This window comes from Molothrus ater, chromosome 1, assembly GCF_012460135.2.
Source record: "Molothrus ater isolate BHLD 08-10-18 breed brown headed cowbird chromosome 1, BPBGC_Mater_1.1, whole genome shotgun sequence".
Classification (NCBI taxonomy): Eukaryota; Metazoa; Chordata; class Aves; order Passeriformes; family Icteridae; genus Molothrus; species Molothrus ater.
Window position 1 is genome coordinate 146,125,465 of NC_050478.2, and position 13,959 is coordinate 146,139,423.

Sequence of the window (13,959 nt, forward strand, 5' to 3'; positions counted from 1 at the left end):
TGCTTCAGATATTTTTGCAGGATGTTTTCTTACCTCCATCTCCTTCTTCTTCTCCTTCATTCAGAACAATAATGCAGATGTGTTTAGTGAGCTGCCGTGTGTTGGAGAATTTGCGATTGCATTTCCTGCACTCCAGGTTGCCTGGTGAGACTTCAGAGGGTTCTGGGCCTTCCTCAGTCCCAGCTGGAGTCTCTTTGCTTGGAACAGAATTGTTTTCTGCCACATCTTCATCTACACAAAACTTCTTAGTGGACCCTTTTGGTCTGCCCCTTTTCCTCTTCGCTACGAGAAACTCTAGAAAAGAAAATTAAAGTTTACTTAAACTACAATTAAATTCCATGGCTAATTAGCAAATACCCATCTGATCTTTGAAAAATAGGTGCCTTGAATGAAATTTGAGGGGAGTTATCCCAAAAGCTTTAAAAAAGCTTAGCACCACACAAACTTTTTTCCAGCAGTGGTATTTGCTGGCATTTCTGGTAGCTGCAAAGCAGTAACATTTGTGTTATTGAGATCAGCAGATGTCAAAGTGCCACAGTTTTACTTAATTACACTGCAAGCACTCTATCAGCACATGTATACTACAAAATTGCTCTACTGTGTTTCAACACTACAAAAAGCCTTTTAATTTAAGTCATTTTCAAATAAATTATCCAGGTATTGAGATGCAATAAGAGAAAAACAATGTATGTTTAAGAACCAAAATCTCATTGTCCTTTTAATATAGTGAACAATTACTCCCTAATATTTTCTGTGGTTCTTGATTGTCAGCACTTTCTAGTCAAAAGCTGGCCTAAAAATTATTGGTAACAAATAAATTCCAGAAGTCATGCAAAAAAATTGTTTCCTGAATTAAAATTGGAAGTCATCCACAGCTCCTAATAAATACAATATAATTTTACATTTCCATATTTCTGTAGAGGAAACATTGATGAAATCCATGACATGAAGTACACAGAAATGCATGACAACTTAAATTGTATTTCCTGCTTGAGATTTTTCTCATCACTGCTGCACTGATAAATTGAGATTGACAATGTATTAGTCTGAAAAACCGCAAAAAGAGAGAATATTAAAAAAAACCCAAACTACAAAAATTTTTCAAGCACAGGTGCTGAAAGACCTTATTGAATTGGTTGATTTAGAGGATACAGAAAAAGAAATGACTTAAGGAATCTTAAAGGGAGATGATGCAGGAGAACAGAAGAAGGTAGCATCATGTTATTTATAACCTAGTCAGCATTTCCCTAAAACATACCAGGCAAACAAAACGTCACACTCAGAGACCACAGCTTTGAGTTAACCATGTAATTACTATCAGATGAAAAAGAAAGCATTCTGTCTTCTTACAGGAGTGACTGAATACCTGTCTGCTTAAATAAACATAATAAAACTGCCAAAAAACCTTACTATGAATAGAAAAAAAACAACTGTTCCTCATAACTTTTTGCAACTCTCCACCAGTCCTGAACTTTCATGCTACTCTAGGAAAAGTAGTTCTGTCAATTTCAGCCAAAAAGAAAGGGGTGATTTCAGTGCTCTCCAAACTTCTCTTTGTTACCATTCATGCTATTTTGATATCCATCCATCACAGCAATCAGTATTTAAATTGAAGAAATTAAAAAACAATTAAAATAAACCAAACAACAATAATCTTTATATCAACCCATCAAAAGGTCACAGTTTGCTAGCAGGAATCACAGTTCCAGCATGAGAAATACACATGTGGATGCTGGTCAGACTACTACAAAATAGTTAAATCCAAGGCTTGGAAGAAAGAATGCAAGCACCATATTCTCTGTGCATGATATTCTTTTCATTCCTTTACAATGCAATCATCAGATTACCCAACAAAAAGAAAATAAGAAAAAACAGGTCAAAGAGATGCTTCTTCCTGACTGTTTTAGTGAAAATTTAATGAAAAACAGAACAGCACTTTCACATTAAAACAGAAATTGAAACAAAATCTTGCATGCAAGTAGAAATATGAAAAGTGCTCCTTTAGATGGCTGGTGAGAGAACCTCTGCTATGGTATATAAAATAGCAATTCTTATTCCTGTGACTACTAATGGGGTGGCAAATAAACAAAGAATGTGCAAATTTTAGAAATGTTTGTAAATGTGTCCAGCAGTAGGAGAATTTACAGCAGTTCTCAACCATGTAAAAGGTTTGGTGGCAAGAGGCAGGCAGCAAGAAACACAGGAACAGGAGGGCTCATGTGAGCAACTGAAACATCACCAGAACTTCTGAGGTTTATCACAGTGATTTCTTTTCCTTGCTCCTTGGTTTCCTTTTTCCAAGACAGAACTTATCTCAAGCTACTTTGAGTCAACAATGTCAGAATTAATTTTTTAATGAGGCACATAACCACAAATTCCAGCTGTCTCTCTACCTAGCTTGCCCCCAGTGAGCTCTTCACACTGCAGTATACAAATTCCAGCTCAAACCACATAAGATCAACAGCATACAGCAATTTAATAGCAGAACATTGTCATTCATCTGCCAGTACATAGCCAAGTTAATCAAATGTTGCTTGTTAGAAAAAAAGAGTCTATTTAACTGCTAAAAATAAAGTTAGTATATTAAATAAATAATAAAACCCCCTAACACTTATTTCAAGGATGCTTAGTCATAAATAGAAGTTTTAAATTGGTCATTAAAAAGATTCTGAATTAAGATCCTGTTCCCTCAAGAACAACTTAGTTGTTTCTGGGGATTTTGCAGTCATTATAGACTGAGTGAAACCAATCTTTATTCTGACTGCTATTGGATGAGCAATGGCAATATCCAGGGAAGACATTCTGTGCTATGCTGTATAATTATGTAATCAAAGGCATAAAAAAGACACTTCAAAAAGTGAGTAATGAAATAAACCATGTGTCTATTTTTATACTGTTCCTTCAAAGGAATTGTTCACATAAGCTTGTCCAAATCAATCTATTTAATACAGAAAGTTTGTCAGAAGTCACAAAATGCTTGTGCAAATTTCACTTAAACCTTCTGACCATATTTTAACAGGTTGATACATTATGCAATATGAATCCTTCCTCAAATGTCAGTATGAAAAGCTTACATTTCATCAGTTACAACAGCACAACATATTCACACTCTTCTGCACACAGTGTCACACAAATGCACCCATACAAATCTCATCTCATCCCCAGCCTTATTTTATTACAGTTCTGTGTTTGTACCACAGCACCTAAACACCTCCTGTCCCCAGGTGTGAATGAATGCAGGCTCTGGCTGCATCCTGTGGTCAGGCAAGGATGAGGCTGATGCACACACGTGATTCTAAATTACCTTAAAGGCTGCACTCCTTGGAGGAAATGATGATACTCAGACTGTAACTTTCTTTGAGGTTTCATAACAGACAGAGACATGCATCCCATAATCCAGATACAGCCCAAACCAAACAACAACCCATCAGGTAATAACAGTATGAATAGAGGAAACCAGGGCCATTGATGCTGTCCCACAAATCCTCACCAATCTGACTAAGCAGAAGCAAAAGAAAGCTGATTTTTGACAAGCACTGTGAAGGAAATGGAGATCATTGTGAAGAATTATAAAAAGCCCTAGGCTAAACTGGAGTATGATTGACTACAACTACCTGTCATTTCCCAAAACAAAGATGGCACATTCCAGTGCTGGACAAAATGTGACCTGTGCATAGATGTATAACAGCAACATCTCCCTGGTACCCTTGGTCCCACTTCATAAAAAAATTTTGACATCATTGTGCCAAAATATTTAGAACAAATCAACTCTAAATAGATCATGGCTTAACGATGGGAAAGTGGTGTGCCTAAACAAAATTCAGCAGAGAGCACTGTAAATAAAACAACACTAGAGTAATAAACACATATGTCATGCCTAGCACTTTACTTGTCCCCAGTACTTATAAAATCATTAATTCATTACTCAGGCAGAATAAAGAGCTCCATTAGCAACTCAGCATTCACTCTTCTATACCAATTGTGGGGTAGCTACAGTATTTACCCATAATTGGAAGAGAAATTGCACTTTCAAAGGACAAAAAGATGTTCATCTATTAGTCACCAAGTACTAAAAGTTGCAATTTCTAACACTGTAATTTCTAAGACTGGTGATTCACCAATTACTTCTCCTCTCAGTGACAATACTGAATTACTGCAAACACTAGTTCGCTGACAAATAATTGTATACTACAAACTTTGTAAGTTTGATTTGCTGCAGATTCCATAGCAGGAGGGAATAATTGATGCTTTCAAAGAAGAACTCTTTCCAATCCAATGTTCAACTGTAGATTACAGTATTTTTTTTAAACAGAACACAGAAAACAAATCAATGGGACTTCAGAACCATCTTCTTCAATCAATGTGTCTGATAGGAAAGCAAAAATTCTAAAGAATGCCTAGCATATGACCTGAAAATTGTGGAAAAATAATTTACCTTGACATTCTTACTGACAGCAGATGTCAAAGAGCTGGGCTACCTAACCTGAAAAAAGTGGCACCGTATGAGCCCATCAGATATATAAAACTATTCACCAAGAATAATGAGAAAGGTAAATTATGAATATATAACTTAAGAATGTTATATTTTACATAAGATTTGCAGAGTTTTCTTAAAAGCTAATTATGTCTAATTTCTGTTGCTGCAGATCATAATGGTTGTTACAAACTATCCTCAAAAATGTACAATGCATGCTGAACACATACAATACAGAAAGTGCAGATACTCCTAACAAAAATGCAAAGAGAAGTTTACAGAAGAGCCTTTTTACTAAAATTAATATGTTACAAGGTACCAGTCTCACTGTGCTCAAAAACATATGTAGTGGAGGGATAAGAGGAAACAAAGATTTGAGAAAGGAAAACGGATTTTGCATGCCCAAGAAATTCATTCTCTGCTACGAAAATAAAATTAGAATGACATTTTGAAAACTGATTTGAAATTTATTCATCATCTTCTGATACACTGGTAATTATGTGAAATAATACTCTGGTGAGATTTTTCCTCACCAGCCACCTGAGGAGACAGCAGCTCTAGTGAAATACTAAATGACCATTATTAGAAATATGTTCTTAAATTGATGAAGTTAATATAACTACTGAATTACTGCTGGTAAATAAGCAAAGAAACATCACATACATATGTTAACAACAACAAAAAATTCTTGAATGCATGATATTAGAGGGCAGTTGATTCAAAAGCACATAGGCTTTAAAATTCAGAATTTTTCATGATTGAAAAATTCTAGTGATTGTGTTAAATAAGAGGTTTGCCAGCAATATAAATCCATTACTAAGTAAGGGCATAAAAGAAGATAAAAAGTCTGAATTATTTTGAAGCCATTAATAATATTCCAAAGGATGGAAATTATGATTAGTTAAAAATAGAATGGAATGAATGTAACTTCTTCCATTGCACAATAAAATTTTTATGTGTAACTAATTCATCTTCTGATTGCTTTATTTACCAGCATCACCATCAAAACACAGTTATAAATTATGAATTGTGCCACTTCCTTTTTGGAATAGAACTATCAACATTACCTGAATCACAACAAACAAGTTAGACAACTCAAAAAGGACACCTAAGCCTCAAGACACACCCCCCCCCATGGTGTCCTGATTGCTGTTCACTGCTGCTAGACAATCTTCCCACTGCTGCTACAGAGCTCCAATTAAAGCTGTAGGAAGCAAACTTTGCTACAGTTCACATTGAAAATTAATGAACCAATGCCATCATTCCCTAGGACAAGTTGAGTTTATCCACATCTGTCATGTGACCTATTCTGTGCTGAATGAAATGTGGGGTCACAGCTGCACAGTGCTTATTATAAAAACCAACTGTTCTATACACAATGCAGAGTCATCACACCACAGGTTTTATTAAAAAATACATAACACCAAAAATTACATTTCTCTCAATTTCTGAATGTACCTTCTCCATCTTTGCTTGTGTTTGTGGATGCTGTTAGAGGCTGGAGAGGAATAATGATGTCATCCACACCGGTCCCTTCTTCTGTGTGTTTCTCAGAGACATGAGACAACAGCTCAGACTTATTTGGTGAAAATAAGTTACAAAGTTTACACATGAAGATGGAATTGATCCCTGAAAAAACAAGTTTAAAAACAAGGAATTAGTGTTTTCAAATGCAAGTTATCTATGTTACCATGAGTTACAGGGGATTTTGGCTCAGTCAACATAGTAACTACAATTTACTTAAGACACAAAACAGGCAGCAATGAGGTGAAATTACAAATGTTTTATCACTAAATGAACACAATCATTATATATCCCCAAATGAATTTATTTAAGAAATGGGTAAACTCCTAGCTAGATCCTCATAGGGCAAAAAATTTCTTCTGGCTGAAATCTTAGAAATGTTTTAACATGACACAAACGAAGAAGAATAATTTAAGACCTTTTTCCCCTTCAAGCCTCAAATATCCTTATAATTTTATATATTCCCAAACACATGGTAAAATTATATGTATGACGTCCTCATCAAATTCCATGAAAAGTTCCTGTTGATTTAAGAAAAAGAAACAAACAAAACCAAAAAATGCCCTAAAAAGCTTCCAAGCAGCAGGAGCAAATGAAGAATGTCATTAAAATGCCCCCTGGTCAATGCATTAAACAGAAATTTGACACAACTTTTTAGGTAAAGCTTAATTTTTTTTTAATTCACAGGTACTTGAAGTGTGATGTGAAAGTAAAGCCTCAAGAAAATAAATAACAATAAAGAAGGATTAATATAATCCCAGATTTAAAAAAGCCAGAGATTTTAGCCAGAGAAGTTCAGAGGACTTCTGTTTTTTAACACAGCAGTCTTTGGTTTAATGGTTGATTTTTGAAGAGTCCCTACTCCCTTCAGGTTCCAATGAAACAAAAAAACAACCAGGAACCAATTTTAACAGCACACTTGTTCTCCAGCTACATGTATGAAGCTCTGTCCCATAGACTGGTTTCAATTGCTACTCTCCCTCTACCTCCTTAAGGAAAATTAGGGACATAAATCCACTGAAACCAAACTGGAACAAGCAGCGCTTCCGAGGTGCAAGTCAAACCAGAGATCACTGAGTAAGTACAGAAATAAAGTGATAGTTTGTGAATTTTGGGATGAATCTGGGGGTAAGAGAACGGGGAAGCTGTATTTTGGGACCTATTTTTAAAACAATCCTAAGCACTCCCCTACTGAACCTTATTCTAGCTCCTTCATGACACATAAATTACATAGTTCACCACACTCAAAACAAATCTTTATTTGAGGTGTCCTGAAAGTTAAGAGCAGCAGAGGTGTCTCTTACAGGTCCTTGAAACATAACCAAAGCACAGCTCAAAACTAACAGGCAGGCCGTGCCTTCATCCCTTCCTCAACATCTCTGAAGAAACAACTCCAGTGCTGCTCCTGTTGCTCAAGATATCCTCCTATTACACACAAGCAGCTGTGTAAGTGTGTGGCACCATCAACCATGGGCTCCTTCTCAGCCATTCTGCTGTCTTGAGCACACAGACATTTCTGTTTTGATTGCAGTACGTTGAAATGTTCCTTTGAACTAGTTCTGCCCTAGTTAGCATTATTGTTTTGTCAGGTTTCTTTGGTTTTTTTTTAAGGGCATGAAGCCTGTTATTGACCCAGCAGATAACAACTCTTCTCCTTAAATGCAAACACAAAGTAAAACCTATGAACGTTTAGCTAAACATTTTACCAATTGAAATCCTACAATTTAGCTGACATTTACGTTTTCAGGTTTTATTTGTCACTGTTTCTGCTTCCTGACCTGCTGGCTGTTTTCCCTAGAAGTTCAAACCCAGGGTTTTGTCTCGTCTCCTCCTTGAACAGCTACAATCAGTACTCACACATCACTTTATCTCTCACTCCTCCCAGTGAGGATTTGGGGAGGGGCAGAAGAGCAAGGAGAGTGCCCAGAAGCCTGAGTGGGTGCTTGAAGTGTTTGATTAGCAAGGCCACCCAAAGCCAGGAGTGAAGAGCCCAGGTGGCAGAGCACACTCAGGGTCACTGAAGGTGCAGGAAGCACCAGGAGAACACACAGAAGATGCACGAGCTTTACTCAGAGGTGAGTTGGAAACCAGAGCAAAGAAATTATTTTAGGAAGAATGCCTGGAAAAGGCAGTCAGAGAGCAGATGATAAACTCTGCTGATCACCAGACTAAGCAAGTATGGAATAAGCAAACAATAATTGATTATGCAGTTGCTAATTAGGCAGTGTAGCGATAAAGCAATGAGTTATAGTCAATTAAGTGTAAAAATCAAATCAGGAGTAAGTTAATTAACTATGCATGGAATCAATGACTAATTAGTGAATAATTAATTACGTAGGAAATCAAGTGAGCAATTAATTAGGCAGCAATTAAACATGCAGAGAAAGAAAAGAACAGTAATCAAGTATGCAGGTACACAAACATCAGGAAATTCAGCCAAAACCAATCTGGGACATTCTGTTCACTAAACATGTTTGTGGTAATTCATTATCTTCAGTTTGCCCCTATAAACTGTGCTAAATATACACTGAAATAAATAATACCAATAATTTTCTCCTTAATTGACTAGGTGGAAAATTGAGCTATAACGTAAGCAAAGCCTTTTTTTTCTAATTCTTTCAAAACCCTCAGCATATTGCTTAATTAGTGGGGTTTTTTTTCTTCACACTAAGAATATCTACAGCAAAGGGAGTTTAACAAATGCATTACTGAAAACAAAGAGCATGCTGCTGACTAGGAAGCAGATTCCCTGATTCCCAATCCCCTTCACCAAACATAAACCAGTATTTTAAAGTTGGAGTGGGGAAGGGGAAAGGGGCAAGAAAGCAGCACTTATCTTGGAAAGATCCAAAACTTTTCACCTTTCCTTTCAAAGCTGGCAAGAGTCAACAACTTCTCTAAGTGTCTTTAAAGTTCTGGAGCTGTTAAAAGGAATTAGAACTCCACAATTAAATTTAAAAAAATTAAGTCACTGGGTATTTGTTGGCCTGTGTAAAAAAGTTGATAGGATCAATAATTATGCATCTGGTCAACCTTCCTAAAATATGCAGCAATTAAGTTCAGAATATGAATAATAACTTATTTCTTTCTAAATTTACTACAGAGCTGAAACAAACTTCATTGCCTCATCACCATCAAATTCTCAACAGGAACTTTCTGCAATTACAAGTCTTATTCATCAGCCTAGGACTTGGTCTTGTTGGGCTTTTTGTTTTGGTTTTTCTTTCCTCTATCTGTTGTTTCTGTACAGATATCCAGTACAATAAAAAGTGGAAAAAGTGGGCACAGCTATTCCAACTAAATTATTTGTTTTGTAAAAGAACTTTTCACACACAAAGGTTGAACATGTAAGATATTGAAGTGTCTAAGAACAATAAACAAGACTTTTTCTGTTTAGGTAGAAGCAATGAAATGTGAGGTAGCAGTTAATATGAAAGCAGCATGTAAAAAGCCAATAACTTTTGTTTAAGACAAGCAACACTATTTCTTAGTAATAAAACATTTCAACTGAGCATAAAAGAATGGGCAAATACAGGAGAAGAAATTATGATATCCTGTACTACTATCAAATACTTTTAAAATATTTTACTTATCAGATCTTGCTCCTCTGAGCATGTTAGAGGCTTTTCATTTTCAAAGCAATTTCAAACATCCAAAATTTTCACAAACATGTTACAGTGTATTTCTGAATTTTATTGCTTCACCTTCAGGATACTTGTTTGTTGGTTTCATGTTTTTTGTAGGGTTTTTTTTTCTGCCATTGTTGTTGTTTTACTTAAAATACACTTTCTAGATCACATAATATTTTAATCATTATTTTCATAAAGATGCTGGCATGAAGTAATTTTATTTCTTAAAGAAAAAATTAGATAAATCAATGCTGGTTTCTGGCTATTTTTTCTATTTTGATTCATCAATAAATTAATATCCAATATTAAAGCACATCTCTGAATCAGAAGCATTATCCTTGGTAAATGTTAAAGAAAAAAGAAGTATATAAAGTCTACAAAACAAACTATTTGCTACCATTAGAACAGCAGCACCACACAAACCCTGTGCTCAAAACTAACAAATCAACCATACTGGAAGTGGCAGCTGGAGAATCAAAAGCTATTTTAGGGCTGCTTTAATCTGAATTTGTGCAATTCTAAACAGTAAGCAACAGTTTCTTAATACACCAGCACAAAATGACTGGTGAGACAAAACCAGCCATGCAGAAAGCATTCAAGCAAAGAAGAGGAGCCCCTGACCATGACTGTTCTTGCTCTCAGCTGCTAAAATCAGGGCAATTTAATTATCATTAGTTCAGTGCCCCAAACTTTATTTTAACATTAAGGAAGACTGTTACAGCAATGTCGGTACAGGGTGCATTCCTGCAAAAACTAAAAGGTGATGCTAAAATCAATCCCATTTAATATGGTTTTATGGAAAACCCAGTCATTTACATTCACCATATTTCCTAGCCAGGCCATAAACGAAGTTTACTCAATAACCTACATCTGTAGAGGCTCTCAGACACTGCATACAAGACTAAATTACACTGAATTTTGTGAATGTTTATGACTAAGAAATGATATATTTTAAAATTTCTACCTTTCCTGTGAGGGTGGTGAGGCACTGGCACAGGTTGCCCAGAGAAGCTGTGGATGCCCCATCCCTGGAAGAGCTCAAGGCCAGACTGGATGGGGCCCTGAGCAATCTGGGATAGTGGAAGGTGTCCCTGGCCATGGCAGGGTGGTGGACTTGAGTGATGTTTAAGGTCCCTTCCAACCCAAACCACTCTGTAATTCTATGATCTATATAATACAAATATACTAGGACTGAAAACCAAAAGCACATTAGTTAAGGTGCCTGGGGTATGAATTCAACATGGTGCCATTGTGAGCAGAACTAAGCTGGTTTTTCTCCGTATCTAACTAAGAGGAAATTACAAGTTGAGAAATAAAAATGGAAGAGCATCAGGTGTACCCAAGCAAAACTTTAAGGAAGGATGAAAATGGTTTTAAATTAAGACTGAAGGGTAAGTTAAGAAGTGTAAAAGACTACAAAGATGAAGGTGATTCACTTTGCAGCAGTAAAAATCAGAGACTACTAAAAAATGAAGGACAACATAGAAATTAGTATGTTCTTTACAGCAAACCTACATACTAGGTTTGTTTTTGTAGTTGCTTTTTAAAAAACAAACATAACTGCTACTACGGTAATGCAAGAAGAATAATAAAATGGCAGAGCTGGCATGCCTGGCATGCTGGCATCCTGTAAACAAGGATTACTGACATTCATGCACTCAAACAAGTTTCTGATACCCACTGTTGTAATGCCAGTGGGTTATTACCACTACCAAAATATTGAGGACAAAGTAGGATGCATTATTTTTTTTAAAAAGGGCCTTTTAGAAACAGCTTAGGGTCAAATCTGATTAATAGGCTATTTTAACAAGTAGCAAAATACCTGAGGAATTTAAATTCAGTGCACAGAAAAGTACAGTGTAAGGACTACACATAAGCAACAACCTTGACCACAGGGGTACCAATGACTGTGGCACACTGGATGGGATAAAAGAGGTTACAAAGCCAGAAACAATACATTGTAGGCTTTAATTAGCCTTATGCAGAGTGGTTAAATGTCAGGTCAGGATAGGATGCCAAGATTAAACCTTTAGACACCATTAATGACTGTTTCACCCAGCAAGCAGACAGGGAAACCACATGAGGAGAAACAGTTCTTGACTTTATCAGAAGTAAAACACAGGACCCTTTTCAAAGTGACATTATTTGAGAGTTACTCTATAACCATGATTAAAGTACTGCTCAAAAGCCCTCTTAAAAGAGTGATAAAGAACCAAATGTTTATGCTTCACTTCAACAATGCAAACTAGATAAAGATAAAAAGCATCTTTAACAAAACAAACCACAAAAAGAACTAAAAATTCCAAGACAAGTTAAATCCTTGAAAGCAACATGAAGGCTATTTAAAAGCATCATATTTGATGCTAATCATCAAAGAAAGTTTTAGAAACGGGAAGGAAAAATCTAGCACAGCTAAATAGCAGTGAAATGAACTTTCAGTAGAAGAAAACATCTTCATAGAAGTTTCATAAAATGAGGAAAGCAAAATAAGATTTAAATTGTGTCCAATTTAAAGTAAAAAACCAGTGAGACAGGTCATTAAGGGTAATTTTAGCAACTTAAAAAATAAAAAGCAGAATGCAGCTACATTTTAAAAACATCTCAACCTCAACAGGTTGAGAGCCTGTGCCTGCCTAAGAGCCTGTGCAATAAAAAGCAATCTGTGTAGGAAAAAGACCCTTCAAAAAAGGTGAGCCCATAGCAAAATAATTTTCTCAATTTGCTGTCATTTTATAATGGTTCGGAGAGGTTTTCTGGGAAAGATCTCTCAATTATAGCAAACACTTTAAAGACAGACTCAAAACAAGGCTAGAACTGCACTCCTCAGAAACAAAACCTTAGAGATAAAACAGACATACCTATAAAAGAGATGGTCCTATAATACAAAGACCTATTAAAAACAGAGATCCATACTGGGCTTACAACTGTGGATATTGTTCCTCTACTGAAATAATAATCATCATCATCCTTAAAAGGTACAGAAATAAGGAAAATCAACAACACAGCACGGTTCCATAAATGAGCAGTTAAATAAATTAGGTTTTTTTTGTTGGCCTGGAAGGATGCAACTGAAGACTGGAGTAAAGGCTAAGTGTAAAATGAAGAAAAAAAAACAAGTGTTATGAAGGATGTAACTCTTCTGAAACTACTGCCTGCCTTGCAGCTGATCTCTCCCTGCTGCTGCATCTCCAGGGTGGGCACGCATCCACTCAGTGTCCAGAATTCTTACAAGCTGACCAGGAAGCACCAAGTTGGTAGAGACTGGCTGGGGCTCAGCAAAGCCTGTAAGAAGGTCTAAGTCCATATTCTGGACAAGCATCACTGTGTGCCTGCCCCATTCCTACTCTTCCCTATTTAAACATCCATTGTGCGCTGTTAGGGACATGAAATGTCAGGAGTGAAACAAAATTAATATCCAAATCATTCAGTACTTTCTGGCATTGTGTTTTGCACATTGCAGTAAGAACACTGCATGAGGTACACTTTTAACGTAGCTCATTCTTTCCAGCATTCAAAGAGCCTCCTTCCCCTGTCTGGGGTCCCAGAGGTGGGCACAGCAGTGCCAGGGGCTCTCACCAGGGCAGAGCAGTGGGGCACAATCCCCTCCTTCACCTGCTCTGGGTGCAGCCCAGGACATTTTTGGTTTCTGGGCTGCCAGAGCACATGGCTGGGCCATGTCCAGCCTCTCACCCACCAGCACCCCAAAATCCTCCTCAGGGCTGCTCCAGTCCCTTCCCTGTCCCAGTTTGTGCTTGGGACTGCCCCAACCCAGGTGCAGGACCTGGAGCTTGGCCTTGTTGAGCTCCCCACGTTTCACCCAGGCCCACTCTCACCTAAACCAAACACATTTAACCAGGCTGATACTGTATTTGTGAAAAGAAACTTGCATTTGAAACTCCTGGAGTTCCACTGATGATGGCAAAATAAAGTATGTGTATTTTTCTGCATTACACACACCATCTTCACAAATGCTCCGGGAAAAAAGTTAAATAAAGTTCTTTAAAAGAAGATAACTGTCTCCACATATTTCTGTTGGTTAAAATATATAAAATTCATAACTTGGTTATAACATGGATTTAATAGGATATTCAAATAACTAGGAAATTATTTTCAGTTTAGAATAATCACTTTATCAAACATAGAAACAGGATAGATTTCCATCATTAAGAAAAAAAAAGCCATAGTAGATACCTTTATAGCAAGACATTTTTATTTTCATGTTCTAAGATCTCCCTCATGTGGCTAAACACAACACTGCTTAAGGTTCCACTGAAATACACTAATGCACAACATCAAAATGTGTGAGGAGCACCACCAGACAGCAAAACCACC

The 13,959-nt window shown here is 36.6% G+C and overlaps 1 protein-coding gene across 2 annotated transcripts in view; it reads right to left on the reverse strand.

The window, feature by feature from the left end:
* The window catches only part of ZFAT (zinc finger and AT-hook domain containing), a 77,186-nt gene that overhangs the window by 61,370 nt on the left and 1,857 nt on the right, over positions 1 to 13,959 (reverse strand). Inside the window, exons 2-3 of one of the 2 annotated variants that reach the window (XM_036378765.2) lie at positions 5,933 to 6,103; positions 34 to 294 (exon numbers count right to left, since the gene is read on the reverse strand). In XM_036378765.2, the coding sequence (XP_036234658.1) occupies positions 34 to 294; positions 5,933 to 6,103 (432 nt within the window). The remainder of the gene's footprint in view (positions 1 to 33; positions 295 to 5,932; positions 6,104 to 13,959) is intronic. The other variant, XM_036378766.2, reaches the window with a different exon arrangement.